This window comes from Suncus etruscus, chromosome 1, assembly GCF_024139225.1.
Source record: "Suncus etruscus isolate mSunEtr1 chromosome 1, mSunEtr1.pri.cur, whole genome shotgun sequence".
Classification (NCBI taxonomy): Eukaryota; Metazoa; Chordata; class Mammalia; order Eulipotyphla; family Soricidae; genus Suncus; species Suncus etruscus.
In genome coordinates, this window is record NC_064848.1 from 92,873,486 (window position 1) to 92,895,472 (window position 21,987).

General features: G+C 35.1%; 1 protein-coding gene across 1 annotated transcript in view; it reads left to right on the forward strand.

Moving 5' to 3' along the window:
* The window catches only part of NXPH1 (neurexophilin 1), a 367,698-nt gene extending 363,827 nt beyond the window's left edge, over nt 1-3,871 (forward strand). The window contains exon 3 of the mRNA XM_049769117.1: nt 1,919-3,871. Coding sequence (XP_049625074.1) covers nt 1,919-2,680 — 762 coding nt within the window. The 3' untranslated portion in view covers nt 2,681-3,871. The remainder of the gene's footprint in view (nt 1-1,918) is intronic.
* The last annotated feature ends 18,116 nt before the right edge of the window (nt 3,872-21,987 follow it).

Here is a 21,987-nt window from a genome sequence, read left to right on the forward strand (position 1 = left end):
AGGATGGTGGCTAGAATCCAGCATCCCATATGGTCCCCCGAGCCTGCCAGGAGCTATTTCAGAGCATAGAACCAGGAGTAACCACTGAGTGCTGCCGGTATGATGAGAGAGAGAGAGAGAGAGAGAGAGAGAGAGAGAGAGAGAGAGAGAGAGAGAGAGAGAGAGAGAGAGAGAGAGAGAGATTTGTTTGCTTTAGAACAAGGCAGGTGTGGAGAGGGAGACATAGGTGCTGGTGGTGGTATGGGGCACTGGGGAAGGATTGTGTACATTGTATAACTTAAACCCAACAATAAATAATTTTTAACCATGGTGCTTAAATAAAGCAATTAAAACAAAACGATTCTATTATGATTTATTTATAATATAAAATATTAAAACTAGTGGGATTTGAGGGCAATAATAGTTAATAATTCTAATATTGATGTTCACCATGGTTCTTATTGTCCCTGTTATTTTTATTACTCTATTAAGTTATTGTTATTATTAGTACTTTAAGAGTCTCCTACTTCATTGTCACCACAGTTTGTGAGAAATTTGGTTCTTATTCTCAAGCAGAAAACAGTAGATGTATAAATAAGTTGAATAACATGCCTACGTCCTACAGTTTTAAAAGATCATGATCTGGAATGGAGTTCATATTAGTTGGGCTCCAAAGCTTACACTCAGTCACACTACAAGATGGATAGCATAATTTAGTACTAAATTTCTAGTCTCCCTAAATACCAGAGGTTTACCTGCCTTTTAGAGTCTTCGTTTCTTGTTTAATATATTGATTCTTCCTTCTTGAAACCTATAACCCCATTTTCACATCTTTTTCTTTTCTTCATATGTGGCACTGGTAAATTACATTGCGTGTGTAAATCCCTCTTTGATTCATTTTTTGGTACAACTTTATTACCAGTTCATGCGTGAGTGCACTGTGTATGCATCTCAGTATGGTTCCTTTCTTTGATCAACTGTAGATGTTGAGATATAAGTAATAAGCCAATGTTTATGTTTATTCTTTTCATTCAGAGAACTGAAATCTAGCAATATAGGAGTCAGGGAATAAAGTCTGCATTTATTTCTTGCATATTCAAGGATAAATATAGAGAATGAAATTAGGACAATAACTATATAATTAAAGAGTTGGGTATTTTATTAAATAGTTTTATCTAAACAAATACAAAACCCTAAACAAATAGACAAAAATCAACTCCAAATCCAAAATGCCAACACTACATTTATCAATTAATACTGCTGCTTTGGGTATCAAGATAGTTTCTGAATATGACTCATCTTAATCCTGAACTTACTTATCTGTTACTGAACATATGTGTTATTTTATTGTACTTTTTTAGATTAAAAATAATTTAACAAACATTGTGTATTTGATGTTTTCATTTCTTTCCTAGACTACATTTCAAGTTCATTTAGAGATTAAGAAAAACAAGCACATGTTATTTAATATTTTCATTGCTTTAAGAAAAAATAAGCAGATTATTTTGGTGACTTAAGCTAAATGAGTCCCTGGGCAAAAGTTAACTTTTTATATATAATTGTAGTATAAACTGCTAAAATTGATTGTAAAATAAAATTATTATTTCAGAAGTGTGCTTTATTACTATAAATAGTTAAATTTGGTTATAGATTCATTTTGCTTTATTTATGTCAGGAACCATTTTATTAACCAATAACATTTTAATATTTTAAATAGCTTTATCTCATGTTTAGAGTCTTGAATCTACCTATATTTACTGTTCCTGATCATTATATAAAAATTAATCTGGCAGTTTCCTAAAACTTAATCCATATTAGAGGTGCTGCCAATAATTTAAGTGTCCTTATTTAATAAGTGTCTCTGAAATGACTTGAGTTTATATGATTGGTATTCTCAGATATAAAAATATAAACACCATATTTTCTGTTCCATTTTCAGGTCTCATGTACCAACTTAACAAATGGTGGAAAATCAGAACTTCTAAAATCAGGAAGCAGCAAATCCACACTAAAGCACATATGGACAGAAAGCAGTAAAGACTTGTCTATCAGCCGACTCCTGTCACAGACTTTTCGCGGCAAAGAAAATGATACAGATTTAGACCTACGCTATGACACCCCAGAACCTTATTCTGAGCAAGACCTCTGGGACTGGCTGAGAAACTCCACAGACCTTCAAGAACCTCGGCCCAGGGCCAAGAGAAGGCCCATTGTCAAGACGGGCAAGTTTAAGAAAATGTTTGGATGGGGTGATTTTCATTCCAACATCAAAACAGTGAAGCTTAACCTGTTGATAACAGGGAAAATTGTGGATCATGGCAATGGAACTTTTAGTGTTTACTTCAGGCATAATTCCACTGGTCAAGGGAATGTATCTGTCAGTCTGGTGCCCCCGACTAAGATAGTGGAATTCGACTTGGCACAACAAACGGTGATTGATGCCAAAGATTCCAAGTCCTTTAACTGTCGCATTGAATATGAAAAAGTTGACAAGGCTACTAAGAACACACTCTGCAACTATGACCCTTCAAAAACCTGTTACCAGGAGCAGACACAAAGTCATGTGTCCTGGCTCTGTTCCAAGCCCTTTAAGGTGATCTGTATTTACATTTCCTTTTATAGTACAGATTATAAACTAGTACAGAAAGTGTGTCCTGACTACAACTACCACAGTGACACACCTTACTTTCCTTCGGGGTGATAATGAACTGGGAATGAAACTGAAGCCTGGAGAATTAAAGTTTATTTGACAGGGCTGTTACCTCAAGAAGAAGGTCACACCTGTTGCCTGGAATGTGTCTACACTACTGCTCTTGTCAACCAGCTGCAAATACGCTAGTGGAAAACAATCTGTTGTAATTTCTGCCTAGTCAGCTTCATCTCTCAATATAGTTGCAAATCACCACAGATTTTAAAGTCACACTTGAAGACACACTCTCATCGTAGATATATACACACACATACTCACATTTCAGCTTGCACCCATCATGATTCCTATTGAGAGGGCTTACATGTCTGACTCATAATCGTTCAGGATAAACTATCATCAGGCAAAAGGCTTAACTAGTTGGCAAATGGTTTTTAACACTTGCTGTTAAGAAATATCTTTTGAAATCTTGAATACATGGTAATCAATAATCTTCACTCATGCATTCTTATCGCTTAGAATAGCTGTACTGGTAAATACTACTGTAGGAGTATATGCTTGTTAAAATGGAAAAAAAAATGTGTCCTTAGAGCTCAGTATTCTTTATTTTATGAACACAACAAAGTGTAGTGATCCCCCCCCCCCAGGATATAGTAGGCACATTCAAGGTGATACAAGATGGCTGTTTTTTTTTCTATAGAGGTAATATGTTTTCTGTAAAGGTGAGCAAATATTTGAAATTTACTTGTGAGAAGACATTGGATTATAACTTCTATCACTAATTATTGGACTTTTGCAAAGTTGAGACAAGCAAAGGCCACTTAGAAATGAATTCTGATCATTATATAAGAAGGGAATTAACTGACAGGCACCATGTAAGTTATGTGTCTGTCTTATCTTTACTACACATATTGTAACAAATTCAATATCCTAGTCTTCATTTGTATGAATGGTTTGTTTTGTACATAGTTTAACCAAGTGTTATTTGAGCTGCTTATTAATATTAACTTGTACTTGTCTCTCTGCTTGTTATTGGTTATAAAAACAATGGATATGAGGAATCCATTTATCACTGTAGCTGTGAAATCCATTAAAAAAGAAAATTTAATGTACATAGCATTTATTCAGCTCAAGTATTGTTGAAAGCTATACATATACAACATTACAGTCTGTCTGTACTTAGATATTTTATTTCTGGACAAAATGAAATGTACATAAAATAAAATGCTTAAAGTTGAGTTTCAATATGTATTTGTGTAAGATGATGATTTAAATGGTTCTGACTAGAAAAATGTGCAGGAATAGTTATGACTTTAGTCTCATATCTTTAAATTTGTACAAAACTATATAAATTTCTATTAGCTGACTAATCAAAACAATTTAGGAAGTTCAGTCTCAAGCTTGAATAGTAATTGTGGCATACAGGTTTTGTATATGTTTTCAATTTACTGTCATGCTAGTTAGTAAAGAATACACAAAATATAAATGAACATAGGAGATACCTCAGTGCTCCAGATTAATTTCAGCTTGCTGTATTTTTTTCCTATATAGAAAATTTCTTTGCTAAGGAGATCTAGGAAAAGATAGTGATTGTTTTATTTAAAAGAAATCCAAATGTCTGAAGGTTGCGGCAGACTTTCCTGATTTAAATATGGTGACAGCATAATTGAGAAAATTTCCATTGTGTTGGAGATCAATACATGATTTACCTATATCAGTTGGAATCAACTATATAGTATTGCTTCTTAACATTAAAATATGTTTAAAAAATAAATGCCGAAGACAAACACAAGAAGTAACATATAGCCTTTTAAAAAATTAGGAATTGGTGGTTAGAATTGGAAGAAGTAATCAGAGATTACTTAAAAAACCTAAATTCATTAACCAAGTTTCAGTTTTTTATAGGGTTAAATATATTTTAACATAGAGAATAAGAATGAAAGTACACAAAGATAAAAATGTCACAGACTGCTATAATAAAAACTCAATAATCTAGTTGACTAGAGTTTTCGATATTAAAGACATCAATGTTAAAGACATGTCATTCTGTCTAATATTCATCTCTCAAAATCTTCCAATATGTCTCAACAACCATCTATACCAACAAATCAATTAATTTGTCATGGAGTTGGATGCTAATATTAGAATAGCCTCTCTGTGGTACATTAAGCAATAAAAGCTTTGTGAGTTCCAGCAGCAGGACATCACTGCTATAGATGAATCTGTTTTCTGGGATTGATTCATCAAAATATTCACTTAAGAGTTAGTTTTCTCTTTCATAGAAGGTACTATGTGAGGAAGAAATATTATTTTAACATTTTATTAGTGTACTTTGAGTTTCATTACATGGTGTAATTGTATTTTATAATCCAGAGTTCAAGATGAGATGAAAACATGTTTCAATCTATACCCGTTTTACCTTGGTAATGTTTTCTTGAAGTATCAATTTTGTCTTTAAACATATTCAAAACATAGCTAACTCCCATGTCATAGTTTGAATTATTCAGAATATACCAGCTATCCAGCAGGAAATTCAAGTTTTTAGATATATTTTTGCATAATTTATTTTAAACTCTTTCATAATCTAAAGCTCCATGTATACTATAGAAAATTCATGATAATATAAACCTTAATTCAAAAAAGTATTTTTGTGTCTAGTGTATATTCTATTTTAGACAAGGAAGTTAGTGAAGGAAGGTGAATATAAAGTTTCAAAGGTTTAGATTTAAAACTTATTAGATCAACTTGTTACTTCTTCAAACTGCTTAAATTTTAATTGAGCTATAAAATGTTTTTAATTTAGAAATGTAATCTTTAAGATACATAAAGAAATTAATATTCTCTAGAAATTTAATCTTATAATATTACTATACACCTTTGCTATATTTATAGGGGAAATGTTAAGATAGAAATAGTATCTGAAGTAAGCATAAGTTTATCATCTATTGATTTGTAAGTTAATTCTCATTAAAATTAAAATATTATAAAGAAATGATTATTTCTGATTTATGCTTTAGACAAATATTAAAAGAAATTTTGGTTTATCTATTTAAGATAAAATCAATTAATTTCTATAGTATAGTTTCAGTTGAGAATTTTGGGGTCCATTTTTTCCTATGAAAATTTCTCTGCATGAATAAAAATGATATAACTTTTAATAACAGGACAATGTTCTGGAAGTGATTATTGTGCCAGTAAATTACATACTTGTGAAATTTAAGATTGTGGACTGAGAAGCACCAGGTTCCTACATTTCAGCAATAAATTGTAAGCCATATTTTTGCAAAGTATAGGCTAAAAATATCATGAGATGTCTGAGAAAGTATTTGTCTTTTCCCTTTTCCAAACTGCTTTATATGTAAGAAGCAATTTAACCAATATAAACAGTTCTTTGGGAAAAATATTTGCATCTTAACCATCAATTTTGAATACCAAGTTTGAGCCCAAAGAGAATTCAAATGACTGTCTATAAATCTTTGAAATTATCATGTACAGTTTCAGACTTTTTAAAAACTCTATTTATTCAAGGATTAACATATCCTTATCTCATATTTATTATTACCTTTATACATCTTTATATTTTATACTGATTTTTAGATATTTATTTAATGAAACACCAGTAGATCTATTCAAAAACTAAACTTTTAAAAAGATTAATTTGCACTCAAAGCTTCCTATTTGCTTTATAGGTGACTAAAGTTGAATAAGTCAAGCTTACTTAATGATTAGTAAGTCAAGCTTTTCTCAGGGGTCCCATGCATCTCAAAGAATTATTTGGGGAATTGGAAGCACGAAAATGACATTGCTTTTAAAATGAAGGGTATGAAATATTAAGTTTTATATTTATAATGACATATATTTAAGTAAAACTACTTATTTATTTAAACAAGATGGAAAATAAAATAATTTCCATGACAGAATATGTTTATAAATCAGTTAAAATTAGAAGCAGACTATAATGCCAATTATTTTCAAGTTTGACTAAAAAATTTTAGTATATTTACATCTACATATTTAGGAATAGGTTTTTTTAATCAATGATCAAATGAATAACTGTAAAATGTGCAGTATACAATAGTCTTCATATGAAGGCTATAGTAGTTACTGCCTTTGCACTTGGAGTTACAAGATTCTAAGCCATGATTTAGAAAAAAATTAATAACTGTTCTTTTCATCCTTGCCTGGCAGGTGCAGATATTCTACATTCTATTTCCAGGGCAGATCTAAAGAGAAGCTAAAATGCTATTGCTCTCTGATGACATTTTTTAAATGTTAACATAGAAATAAACTTATTCATTGTTATTTTTGAATATTTAGAAATATGAGGATGCCACTACAGTAAATAAGAACTTTTTAAAATTGTCTACCACTTTTTCTCTTTAACATTTACTTTCTAAAGTCTAACCTCATTATGCAAATAAATTTCTTTTTTGCATTGTATGGAAGTTTGTAAGATAAGCCATGGTCAAGAGACATCTTCTAAAGGAATGAAAATATTTTGTGGACTTTTAAACCATGTATTATTGATATATAACTGTATATAAAGCTTAGAACACAATATACTGTTTCATGATATAGAAGTTAACATTAATAACCATGTAGAATTTTTCAGTTTTTAAATATGCAATACAGTATTATTGACTATAGTTGTCATGCTATACAGTATTTCTGCATAGTTTATTATTTATTTATTTATTTATTTATTTATTTATTTATTTATTTATTTATTTATTTATTGTTTTTTTGGGTCACACGCGTAGGCGCTCAGAGGTTACTCCTGGCTCTATGCTCAGAAATCGTTCCTGGCAGGCACAGGGGACCATATGGGATGCCTGGATTCGAACCACCGTTCTGCATGAAAGGCAAACGCCTTACCTCCATGCTATCTCTCCGGCACTGTTTAATTTTTAACTAGAAATTTATACCTTTTTATTTTCATACCCACCCCACTATCACTTCATGCTTAATGCCTGTTCACATCTCTGGTCAAAACAACCTGTTCTCTGTATCTATGGATTCTATTTTTGTTTTGTTTTCTTTGCATTACTCATATAAGCAATATCATATGATACTTGTTCTTTTTCCAGATAATTTACTTCACTAAGTACAGCATGCTGATGATCCATCCGCATTGTTACATATGTTAGAAGAGACAGAAATGCAAGACCCTCTGAATAACAGAACTTGTCGTCAAGGGGCATCTCTGATCAAAAACTCAGGACACGGATCATAAACAAAAATAAATCACCCTCTGAGTGATGTAACTAGAACGTGGCTGGGAAAGGCATAGAATTCTTTGAAAAAGTTTTTCAATCTGTCTTGTATATGAATTTAATTAGTTGTTTGTTGTTCAGATTTAGTGATATTATATAAGACAGACTTCTTGAGTCATCTTTGGCCTCTGGCTGTGTTGTAGTCGTTTTTGAAAAATTTCTTTGTTACAATCCACAAGGATCTTGGAACATAATATAACTTGCTGGCCACCAGAACAAGGTCACTTGATTGGAATACATCTGTAAATAAGACACCTATGGGGCCGGCGCGGTTGTGCTAGAGATAAGGTGTCTGCCTTGCCAGCGCTAGCCTAGGACGGACCGTGGTTCGACCCCCGGCGTCCCATATGATCCCCCAAGCCAGGAGCGACTTCTGAGCGCATAGCCAAGAGTAACCCCTGAGCGTCACCGGGTGTGGCCTAAAAACCAAAAACCAAATAAATAAATAAATAAATAAAAATAAATATAAAAATAAGACACCTATTTCTGGTGTCCCCTGGAAGTAGCCCAGGGAAGAAAGGTCCTGAAGTTATCAGCTTAAGGCAGAAACAGAGTTTGTACTAATAAGCTTCACTTCTCTGAGAATACTTCTGAGACTCCCTTCATTTGTGACCAATCAGAAGGCTGATTTCGGCCAATAGCCCAGCAAACATTTTTGTCCAAACATTGGGGGTGAATACACTTTGGGGCTCTATCTAAGCACTGCTTGAAAGATGGTAGTCAGTTAAGAAATGTATCATTTCTCAGCTTGCCAAAATTAAACTCTGGGGGTCTCCTGGGCCCAAGTTCTTTGGGTTTTGAGAGTTCCATGTTTAGTGAGTTCCTCACTCAAGAATTGGTCATCAACAATGAGATACCCTATGTAGAATCTAAAGTAAAAAACTCAGAATTTTGAATTGCTTTGTGACTGTGTTTATCATATTTTGGGCGAATTTTATCTCGAGTGTCTCAACTTTTCTTATCTACTTACAACCAGTTTTATTCATTTTTTGTTTTTAATTTCTGTGTTTGCTCCGTGTGAAGAAGTTGTTCTGTTAATGTTTATTGTTGTTGTTGTTCCATATGTAGGATTAGATTCAAGGTGACCCTGGGAAGAGAAAAAACATTTAGGATAGGATCTTCTCTAACCTTCTCCAACAGTTTTAACACTGGCATTTCAAACAAGAAAAGTATATGTTCTTTCTTGCACAATTCACTTCACGAAGAAAAGACCAAAATGCAAGTTGCTGAGAGGGGCTAAAGCTTAAAGATGAGCTTTTTGCTGTGCTAAGTAATTTCCATTGCTTCTCATTTAGCCATATCCACTTGATGAAGTAAATATTCTTAGTATTTCCATGTTACAAAGAAGAACCATCTGTCTGGGGACATAATGTGAATTTCAGAAAGTAGCAGAGCACTTTAAAAGATTAGGAATCAAATTTTATCTCTTTGATTACATGTAACTTTTAAACTTTTACTTCTACTATAATTGATTTATTTTTCAAGTTGCATTAGAAAAGTGTACAATAACTTAGTATAATGTCATTATATGGAGGCAAGATTAATAATTCATTTAATTCATTGCTTCCTCTTTTTTTGTTTTGTTTTGTTTTTAGTTTTTGGGTCACATCTGGCAGCGCTCAGGGGTTACTCCTGGCTCTATGCTCAGAAATTGCTCTCAGCAGGCTTGGGGGACCATATGGGATCCTGGGATTCGAACCACCATTTTTTTGTACATAAGGCAAACTCCTTACATCCATGCTATCTCTCCGGCCCTGCTTCCTCCTTTTATCTTCATTTTTATTGATGTACAATGATTTACAATACTATTAAAGACTGTCTTGTTTATACATTCTTCCATCACTCCACCTATTATCAAAGTATCTGCTTCCTTCTACCAATATCCCAAGGATCCTTCTCATCCCACTTAACCTCTCCAGGTAAATTCACTAATGACAACTCATAGATTCTGAGTTTGGCTATTTGTTTCCTCTCTTACCATGCTTCTTTATATTCTATTTATGAAAGATCATTTTTATTTATGCCTCTACTTCAGACTTCACACTGCATTATAATACCCTCTAGTTCTATATACATATAGTAGCACATACTATCTTTTTTAATATCTGAGAAATGTTACAATGTGTGCATATGTATCATCAATTCTTTATCTAGTCACATTTTCTTTTGCAGTTCTGCTGTTGCAACATATTGACTTTGTTAATTCATTTTGTTTTCTTCTGTTGCTTGCTGTGCCCCAATTTGTTCAGTACAAAGGCTTTCCGAATTTGTTCAGTACAGTTCAGTTTAAGAGGACTGGATGATGCTTCAGGTAGTGACCAGCACTGAAATGATGGCCTAGCCAGAGTTAGGAAAATAGTTTAATCCTAAGAGTCATTTACATATTTTCTATTCCTTGGTCATTTAATACAGAATGTTTTGATCATAATGTTTTAGAACATAATATAACTTGCTGGCCACCAGAACAAGGTCACTTGATTGGATTGTGCTTAGCTGTTGTGTTCAGCTGTTGAGAAGCATTAGTGTCTGTCTCCATCAAATACCAGAACCTGACCACTTGATTTCTTGGTCCTCCACCTTTGATCTGCTTCAGTCTCCTATTGCAGTAGCCTGTGCTGTTTTCCAAGTCACTTTTCATAAAATCATTTTGGTTTGGAGTCAGACATGTCTTTAAACTTGATGAATATAAAAATTGCAAAATAAGTTTAAGTAGAACTATAAGGTAATTTTGTATTTCTCAGTTCCTACATAGAAATATCATTTCAGAAAAATTCTGCTGTATGTTTAGAAAACTTTTGGCAACTTGACTTCAATATTTCCTCAAAATTAGTCATGTAATTTTAATACACTTTTCAGTTAACTTCTCTTTTTTTGTCATTTTGTACTGTGTCTATCTGGTACTGAATTTTTCCCCTGACTGGGGAAAAACCAAAACCTAGGATAATTTATAATGCATAAACCTTAGGCAGACAGAGAGACTGTGGAGGATTGTCAGTCTTTTTCTCTAGTGTGCTTCGTTTAAACAACTTTGCCTCATCCTATAACAAATACATTGAAAATATGTTATCATTTACTTGACTTACTCTTCCAGCTCCACACACACATAAACACACACGAACACACAAATATGTTTGCGGGTTTTATCATGACCTGATTATAGCAATATTATTTGTCCAATTTTTCCCTTATATGTTGAAAATTAATGTTCTTTGAAAGAAACCATAGTCTGAAGGCAAGTTACACTCCATTGACTTAACTAGAATCATGTTCAGATTTCTTAGTTATAAATAATTTATGAGCTCTCTCTTCATTGTTAATGAACCTGATGATCACCTTTTCATATTCTCCATTTTAGTGAAAATGAGTCTCATCACAAAAAGAATTATTTGTATTCAAGTTTTAAATATTTGCAATGTTTTTACTTCACATGTTACAAAAATAGTTAAATTAAAAAGTCATTAATAATTACAAGTGTTGTTCTTCATTTTATTTAATTTATAGGCTTTATTTTTTTCAGTTTATTTTTCTTTTTTTTTTTTTTGCATATTTTTTTTTATTTAAACACCTTGATTACATACATGATTGTGTTTGGGTTTCAGTCATAAAAGGAACACCACCCATCACCAGTGCAACATTCCCATCACCCAAGTCCCAAATCTCCCTCCTCCCCACCCAACCCCTGCCTGTACCCTAAACAGGCTCTACATTTCCCTCGTACATTCTCAATATTAGGACAGTTCAAAATGTAGTTATTTCTCTAACTAAACTCATCACTCTTTGTGGTGAGCTTCCTGAGGTGAGCTGGAACTTCCAACTCTTTTCTCTTTTGTGTCTGAAAATTATTATTACAAGTGTGTCTTTCATTTTTCTTAAAACCCATAGATGAGTGAGACCATTCTGCGTTTTTCTCTCTCTCTCTGACTTATTTCACTCAGCATAATAGATTCCATGTACATCCATGTATAGGAAAATTTCATGACTTCATCTCTCCTGACAGCTGCATAATATTCCATTGTGTATATGTACCACAGTTTCTTTAGCCATTCGTCTGTTGAAGGGCAGCTTGGTTGTTTCCAGAGTCTTGCTATGGTAAATAGAGCTGCAATGAATATAGGTGTAAGGAAGGGGTTTTTGTATTGTATTTTTGTGTTCCTAGGGTATATTCCTAGGAGTGGTATAGCTGGATCGTATGGGAGCTCGATTTCCAGTTTTTGGAGGAATCTCCATATCGCTTTCCATAAAGGTTGAACTAGACAGCATTCCCACCAGCAGTGGATAAGAGTTCCTTTCTCTCCACATCCCCGCCAACACTGTTTATTCTCATTCTTTGTGATGTGTGCCATTCTCTGGGGTGTGAGGTGGTATCTCATCGTTGTTTTGATTTGCATCTCCCTGATGATTAGTGATGTGGAACATTTTTTCATGTGTCTTTTGGCCATGTGTATTTCTTCTTTGTCAAAGTGTCTGTTCATTTCTTCTCCCCATTTTTTGATGGGGGTTAGATGTTTTTTTCTTGTAGAGTTCTGTCAGTGCCTTGTATATTTTGGAGATTAGCCCCTTATCTGATGGGTATTGGGTGAATAGTTTCTCCCATTCAGTGGGTGGCTCTTGTATCCTGGGCACTATTTCCTTTGAGGTGCAGAAGCTTCTCAGCTTAATATATTCCCATCTGTTAATCTCTGCTTTCACTTGCTTGGAGAGTGCAGTTTCCTCCTTGAAGATGCCTGTAATGTCCTGGAGTGTTTTGCCTATGTGCTGTTCTATATATCTTATGGTTTTGGGGCTGATATCGAGGTCTTTAATCCATTTGGATTTTACCTTTGTACATGATGTTAGCTGGGGGTCTAAGTTTAATTTTTTGCAAGTGGCTATCCAATTGTGCCAACACCACTTGTTGAAGAGGCTTTCCCTGCTCCATTTAGGATTTCCTGCTCCTTTATCAAAAATTAAATGGTTGTATCTCTGAGGAACATTTTCTGAGTATTCAAGCCTATTCCACTGATCTGAGGACCTATCCTTATTCCAATACCATGCTGTTTTGATAACTGTTGCTTTGTAGTACAGTTTAAAGTTGGGAAAAGTAATTCCTCCCATATTCTTTTTCCCAATGATTGCTTTAGCTATTCGAGGGTGTTTATTGTTCCAAATGAATTTCAAAAGTGTCTGATCCACTTCTTTGAAGAATGTCATGGGTATCTTTAGAGGGATGGCATTAAATCTGTATAATGCCTTGGGGAGTATTGACATTTTGATGATGTTAATCCTGCCAATCCATGAGCAGGGTATGCGTTTCCATTTCCGTGTGTCCTCTCTTATTTCTTGGAGCAGAGTTTTATAGTTTTCTTTGTATAGGTCCTTCACATATTTAGTCAAGTTGATTCCAAGATATTTGAGTTTGTGTGGCACTATTGTGAATGGGGTTGTTTTCTTAATGTCCATTTCATCCTTATTACTATTGGTATATAGAAAGGCCATTGATTTTTGTGTGTTAATTTTGTAGCCTGCCACCTTGCTATATGAGTCTATTGTTTCTAGAAGCTTTTTGATAGAGTCTTTAGGGTTTTCTAAGTAGAGTATCATGTCATCTGCAAACAGTGAGAGCTTGACTTCTTCCTTTCCTATCTGGATTCCCTTGATATCCTTTTCTTGCCTAATCGCTATAGCAAGTACTTCCAGTGCTATGTTGAATAGGAGTGGTGAGAGAGGACAGCCTTGTCTTGTGCCAGAATTTAGAGGGAAGGCTTTCAGTTTTTCTCCATTGAGGATAATGTTTGCCACTGGCTTGTGGTAGATGGCCTTCACTATGTTGAGAAAGGTTCCCTCCATTCCCATCTTGCTGAGAGTTTTGATCAAGAATGGGTGTTGGACCTTATCAAATGCTTTCTCTGCATCTATTGATATGATCATGTGGTTTTTATTTTTCTTGTTATTGATGTTGTGTATTATGTTGATAGATTTACGGATGTTAAACCAGCCTTGCATTCCTGGGATGAAACCTACTTGATCGTAGTGGATGATCTTCTTAACGAGGCATTGAATCCTATTTGCCAGGATTTTGTTGAGGATCTTTGCATCTGCATTCATCAGTGATATTGGTCTGTAATTTTCTTTTTTGGTAGCGTCTCTGTCTGGTTTAGGTATCAAGGTGATGTTGGCTTCATAAAAGCTATTTGGGAGTGTTTCTGTTTGTTCAATTTCATGAAAGAGTCTTGCCAAGATTGGCAGTAGTTCCTCTAGGAAAGTTTGATAGAATTCATTAGTGAATCCATCTGGACCTGGGCTTTTGTTTTTCGGCAGACATTTGATTACTGTTTTAATTTCATCAATGGTGATGGGGGTGTTTAGATATGCTACATCCTCTTCCTTCAACCGTGGAAGATTATAAGAGTCCAAGAATTTATCCATTTCTTCCAGGTTCTCATTTTTAGTGGCGTAGAGTTTTTCAAAGTAGTTTCTGATTACCCTTTGAATCTCTGTCATATCAGTAGTGATCTCTCCTTTTTCATTCCTGATACGAGTTATCAAGTTTCTCTCTCTCTCTTTCTTTGTTAGGTTTGCCAGTGGTCTATCAATCTTGTTTATTTTTTCAAAGAACCAACTTTTGCTTTCGTTGATCTTTCGGATTGTTTTTTGAGTTTCCACTTCGTTGATTTCTGCTCTCAGCTTTGTTATTTCCTTCTGTCTTCCTATTCTTGGGTCCTTTTGTTGAGCATTTTCTAGTTCTATTAGCTGTGTCATTAAGCTACTCAGGTAAGCTCCTTCTTCCTTCCTGATGTGTGCTTGCAAAGCTATAAATTTTCCTCTCAGTACTGCTTTTGCTGTGTCCCATAAGTTCTGAGAGTTTGTGTCTTTATTGTCATTTGTTTCCAGGAACCTTTTGATTTCCTCCTTGATTTCATCTCGGACCCACTGGTTATTGAGCATGAGGCTGTTTAACTTCCAGGTGTTAAAGTGTTTCTTCTGAGTCCCTTTGGAATTCACAAATAATTTCAGAGCCTTGTGGTCAGCGAAGGTAGTCTGCAAAATTTCTATCCTCTTGATCTTATGGAGGTATGTTTTATGTGCCAGCATGTAGTCTATCCTGGAGAATGTCCCATGTACATTGGAGAAGAATGTGTATCCAGGTTTCTGGGGATGGAGTGTCCTATATATATCCACTAGGCCTCTTTCTTCCATTTCTCTCCTCAGGTCTAGTATATTCTTGTTGGGTTTCAGTCTGGTTGACCTGTCCAGTGTTGACAAAGCCGTGTTAAGGTCCCCCACAATTATTGTGTTGTTGTTGATATTATTTTTCAGATTTGTCAATAGTTGTATTAAATATTTTGCTGGCCCCTCATTCGGTGCATATATGTTTAGGAGAGTGAATTCTTCCTGCTCTACGTACCCCTTGATTAATATAAAATGTCCATCTTTGTCCCTTACAACCTTCCTGAGTATAAAGTTTGCATTATCTGATATTAGTATGGCCACTCCAGCTTTTTTATGGGTGTTGTTTGCTTGGATAATTTTTCTCCAGCCTTTTATTTTGAGTCTATGTTTGTTCTGACTATTCAGGTGCGTTTCTTGTAGGCAGCAGAAGGTTGGATTGAGTTTTTTGATCCATTTAGCCACTCTGTGTCTCTTAACTGGTGCATTTAGTCCATTGACGTTGAGAGCAAGAATTGTCCTGGGATTTAACGCCATCTTTATTTCAAAATTTGGTGTGTCTTTTGGGTAGTCTTGTCTTAGATTAGGTCTTTCAGTGTTTCTCTTAAGACTGGTTTTGTGTCTGTGAAGTTTCTGAGCTGTTTTTTGTCTGTGAAACCATGTATTCTTCCATCAAACCGGAAAGTGAGTTTTGCTGGGTATAGTATTCTGGGTGAAGCATTCATTTCATTCAGTCTTGTCACAATATCCCACCACTGCTTTCTGGCATTGAGCGTTTCTGGTGACAGGTCTGCTGTAAATCTCAGGGAAGCTTGCTTGAACATGATTTCCCCTTTTGATCTTGCTGTTTTCAGAATTCTGTCTCTATCTGTGGGATTTGTCATTGTGACTAGGATGTGTCTTGGGGTGGTTTTTCTGGGGTCTCTTTTGGTTGGTACTCTTCGGGCATGCAGGATTTGATCATATATATTCTTTAGCTCTGGAAGTTTCTCTTTAATGATGTTCTTGACCATTGATTCTTCCTGGAAATTTTCTTCCTGGGTCTCTGGGACTCCAATGATTCTTAAGTTGTTTCTGTTGATCTTATCATAGACTTCTATTTTCGTCTGTTCCCATTCTTTGACTAATTTTTCCATTGTCTGCTCATTTGCTTTAAGTTTTTTGTCCAATCTCTCCTGCTGTATGGAATTGTTATGTATCTCATCTTCCACAGCACCAAGTCTATTCTCAGCTTCTGATACCCTGTCCCAGAGCTTATCCATTTTGTCATTCACTTCGTTTACTGACTTTTTCAGGCCTGTTAGTTGACATGTTATTTCAGTTTGGAGTTTTGTCATTTCTGCCTTCATATTTTCTTGGTTCTTATTAGTGTTCTGTTCAACTCGATCCATGGTTTCTTGGAGTCTGTTGAGCACCTTCCATATTGCTAGTCTAAAGTCCTTATCTGAGAGGTTGATTAGTTGTTCAGTCATTATCTGGTCCTCAGAATTGTCATCTTCATTCTCTATGTCTGATGCTGGCCTGCGTTGTTTCCCCATTGTCACACTTGTATTGTGGGTTTTTCTACGTGTTGTGGTGGTATTCATTGTCTATATGATGTAGGCAGCACACTCCTTTGGCTCCTCCCTTTCTGGATGGGCTGACTTGCCTCTAAGGGAGGGGAGTCCTCCGTGGATGAAGCCTCACACTGGGTCAAATCTTAGGCCCGAGCATGCAACAGAGAAGACAGTCCAGAGAGAAATGTTTGCTTCTGTGATATAGCGCCGTTCTTAGTGTGATTTTTCCTTCTTGTTGCAATGGAGTTCTTTCCTTAGAAAGAGTGCACAGCCGCATAGCGAAGCGGAGCGGCCGTGCTCCTCTGAGCCTCTTTTTGCCCCACTCGCAAGAGTTTCACGCAAGAGGACAGTAGACAGACCATAGACAGGTCACACTCACAGTCTTTCACATTTGAGCCCCACTGGGCCGGTGTACTTTCGCGGATTTTCCCCTCCTGTTGTCACACACAGGGAGCCGGCTTTTGCCCAGATAGCATTGTTATCTCTTCCCGAATGTAGTTTCTTTGGAGTTAGCTTCCCAGGGCTCTGAGGAGAGCTTCCAGAGTTCAGGAAAGACAGAGAAGGGTAGGACAGGGCTCCCTTCCGGTGCTCAGTTACTCAGAAGAAGCACAGCCCGGTGGAGATTCTGCAGGTAGAGCAGTCAGCACTCTGCCTGGAAACCCCCACCTGCAGCCATTTCTCACTCACTCACTGGCTCGCTGGGTAGCTCCCGAATTGTAGTTTCTTTGGGGTTCGCTTCCCAGGGCTCTGAGGAGAGCTTCCAGAGTTCAGGAAAGACAGAGAAGGGTTAGGACAGGGCTCCCTTCCGGTGCTCAGTTCTCAGAAGAAGCACAGCCCGGTGGAGATTCTGCAGGTAGAGCAGTCAGCACTCTGCCTGGAAACCCCCACCTGCAGCCATTTCTCACTCACTCACTGGCTCGCTGGGTAGCTTCTGAATGTAGTTTCTTTGGGGTTCGCTTCCCAGGGCTCTGAGGAGAGCTTCCAGAGTTCAGGAAAGACAGAGAAGGGTAGGACAGGGCTCCCTTCCGGTGCTCAGTTCCTCAGAAGAAGCACAGCCTGGTGGAGATTCTGCAGGTAGAGCAGTCAGCACTCTGCCTGGAAACCCCCACCTGCAGCCATTTCTCACTCACTCTCAGTTTATTTTTCTACCTAGATATTTGTCAGATAATCTTTGAAAAGGACCTTTGATCTACAGATTCCAATTTTCTCCATACAGCATTAACTTTACTTTTTGTATGGTACTTTCTTTAATTTAGACAATTACAGCTTTTAACATTCAAATTTCTGCTGGTCCTAATTTACTTTGAAAATCTACAAAACTACGTATTGAAGACAAATTTTATTTTTTGATTTATTTTATCTTATATATATTAAATACACAAAGAAATATTTATATTATACACATAAATCAAAGAAAGGCCTTGGAAAATCAAAGCACAGATTCTACTACTCAATTTTATTTGGAAAAGGCAAGTTAATACAAGTCAATTCTTCATCTCTCATTTTTCCCACACAAAACATATATTTTGTCTTTACACTAAAAAAAAATGAAAGAATTTACTAATGGAAATAAGACTAAGCATATTGTTGTAGTTCCTGGAAAGTCTTTTGTTTTGTGGGATTAAAGATGTGAGAACAAATATCCTTATATGTAGACAGAATATTGGGAAGTGATTACAGAGTTGAGAAGGTGATATAGATTCTCTAAATCATCAGGATAATTGTGAAAATACCATACAGCAGTAAAAATATATTCTAATGTACGGAGGTAGTGGACATGCCTTGTGGTTGGGGCAAGGATTATGCAGACATCACTACAGATGAATGTTAAATGGGAAGGGTGTGCCTGCAGAGAAAAGTATGGGCATAATATTTAAGAGAACCAGGTTCTAATTCTTAATAACATCTTGGCTTGACAAATACCCCATGAAAGTTTTATACAACCTTGGAAACAGGTTGGAAGAAACCTAGATAGGCAGAAATTGGCCCCAGCTGGCTAATTTTAGTTTTTACCATATGCTAGAATCTGGGCCTAAGATAAAAATTAAATTTTAGAAAGTCAAAATTACATTTATTCCTCAATTATTTGTATGGCTCATAATTAACATCTGCTAGATATTGTTTCATTCATTCATTATAGTTTATTAATATCAATTTTGTGAAAGGTACAGTGTTATTTCAGTAATTCAGAAATATAGAAATATCTATATAATGGAAAAGGTAAATCATTAAATTAGAATATTTTGTGAACTTTGTTTACAGTAAAATATGTAATTTAATTGAAATTGTAATTTTAATTGGCATAAATATGAAACCATTATAAATAATGGTTTTGGATTAAAGGATAATTAAATACATATGAAGAAAATGCATAGAGAATGTTTTTAATTCATATCTATTATACTTCCTTTTTCCTTTCATCCCCTTTTCATTTACTGAATGTAGAATGTAGTTCTTACAGTACAAGCTAAAATGAAATAAATGTTTTGGAAATCCTATATATTCTTTCAAAAATATGCAATAAAATAGGACTCATCTCTGCACTCCTTTCCCTTGACATTTAACATTTTATTTTACTACAGCTACAATTACCCCACAAACTCTGAGAGCATCTGTTTTTGTATTTGTAAAATTCTGCTTTTAGCTCCATTAAAATAATTTTTGCAGAGTAGTATGATAGAGTGAGATATGAATGTTATAAAGCTGTGGACAATGTTGGGGTGGTGAAACTCATGGGCAAATAATGAGCTATCTATAATATTTTTTACTGAAATATTCATCTTCCACCAAAATATTCACCTGCCACCATTTATGATTGTCTACTTTCTATTAAGCACTAGAAAAGTTTCTGAGTATAAAGCAGTGAGTAATACATTAGAAAAAGTTTTTAATTTCACGTATTTTAGATTATTGTGAGATTTATGTATGTCTGTCAACATGAATATCAGTATGTATCTGGTGGTAATAAATGCTTTAAAGATAATTGAAGCAGGAGAGGGTAGAAGATATTTTCTTTTCTTTTCTTCTTTCTTTTTTTTTTTTTTTTGGTCACACCCTGCAGCGCTCAGGGGTTATTCCTGGCTCTGCACTCAGAAATTGCTCCTGTCAGGCTATGCAGACCATATGGGATGCTGGAAATTGAACCCGGTTCTGTCCCAGGTCTTCCAAGTGCGAGGTAAACGCGCTATCACTGTGACATTGCTCAGATCCCAGAAGATATTTTATTTATTACTTATTTTGAAGTATTGGTGACTTGGAATTATGACTCAGTGGCATTTATAGAAGTCAGAGAGCTAGTCACCTGGTTTTCTAGGGAAAGAACATTCCCTTTCATTTCTGAGGGAGAAGCAATCATAAATGATTGGGTTAAGAATGTATTTGGAGCCAGAGCAGTGGCACGGAGCAGTAAAGCATCTGCCTTGCTAGCGTTAGCCTAGAAAAGACCTCGGTTCGATCCTCCAGTGTCCCATATGGTCTACTGAGCCAGGAGCGATTTCTGAACGCATAGCAGGAGTAACCCCTGAGCGTCACCGAGGTTGGCCCCCAAAAACAAAAAAACAAAACAACAACATCAGCAACAACAACGAATGTATTTGTTATGTTTTTAAGGCAAGAATGGCTAGATTTTTGAAAGAACCAAAGTAGACCTAAGAAAGAAAGCAGAGGTCTGAACATCTGTTAAATGCAAAATAAAACAATTTCTGGTAGTGATATGATGTGACTTATCTTTTAAAATAATAACTGTATTGTAAAGAGAATAAATAAGAGAATAATAGGGATGAAATGTATGAGGTTATTCTAATAATGGAGGTAATGACGGTTCCTATTTTTACTCTGTGTAATATTGGTAGATATTATCATACTTTTGGTATATTCCAAAGGCATATCTTAGAATTAACTGATATACTAGTGGTAGTGGTTTTTTTTTAGAAAAAGAGAATATCAATGTTGGCTTACTAATTTTTAATTATTAGGTAAGGATATAAAATAAGTTATAAAAAAATAAGCATTTTAAAACTAGCTTTGATTTAGCTTGATTTCCTTTTATTTCATTCTGGAATTTATTTTATTGGTTTTTAAAACTTAACTAGATTTACATATTTTAATTTCTTTATGGTGTTATGTTTAAATAGAACTTGATATTGATCTTTTGAAAAATTGAGATAAAATTTGCTTTTCGCAATTGGGAAGGCATATGTGGAGCAGAAAAAATTAAAATGTGAAAATCTTCAGCTTATATTAACCAATTCTGTCTAAGCAATATTACATATAATCAGGTAACAAATTTTTCTTACACAGCAGGAAATCAAAAATGGCTCATTTGAAGCAAAAACATTACAAAATTATACATATGTTTTATTTTCCCTGGGTGAGAAGGCTTAAATGTCATATTTATAAAAGATTTAAAAAGTTTAAAAAGTTGGGGCCAGAGCAATAGCACAGCAGTAGGGCGTTTGTTTGCCTGCATGGTGACTGACCCAGGATGGACCTCACTTGGATTCCCAGTGTTCCATATTGTTTTTCCAAGCCAAGAGTGATATCTGAGCACATAGCCAGGAATAATCCCATGTGTTGTTATTTTTATTAATTAATTGTTTGATTCATTAATTAATTATTTGGCTGGTGATGCTCAGGGGTTATTCCTGGCTATGCCTGCAGAAATTGCTCCTGGGGACTGGAGAGATAGCATGGAGGTAGAATATTTGCCTTGCATGCAGAAGGACGGTTTGAATCCCAGCATCCCATATGGACCCCCAAGCCTGCCAGGAGCGATTTCTGAGTGTAACCCTGAGTGGTGCTGGGTGTGACCCCAAAAAACAAAACAGAACAAAACAAAAAAAAAAGAATTTGCTCCTGGCTTGGGGGACTGTATAGGATGCCAGGGATCAAACTGAGGTCTGTCCTGGGTCAGCCACATGCAAGGCAAATGCCCTACCACTGCATTTATCGCTCCAGCCCTTCAAAGTTGTTTTTTTTAAAAGTAAAAAGTCCATAGAACAAAATAATTGGGTAATAAGAAACAATAAACTTATGAATGATCAAAGTTATTAATAAAGAGAAATTTTGAAAGATATTATGGAGAATTACTTTTCAAGTATATTTATTTTTATAGTTAATATTTGAAATTATAAAAATTGTTATTGAGTTGGTAAGAAAACTATCTTTGATATAACTTATATCTCCAAATATAAATTGGACAAATAATATAATAATTTTAGCTCAAATTATTGCCATGTTCTGACTGGAGAGTTAATTACAGAGTGAGTAATACAGTTTTCTTTCATGTGGCTAAATTATGTTTGATCTCCAGCATCCCATAGGTCCCCTGAACACTGCCAGAAGTGTTTCCTAAGCACAGATCTATGAATAAACCTTGAGAATCACT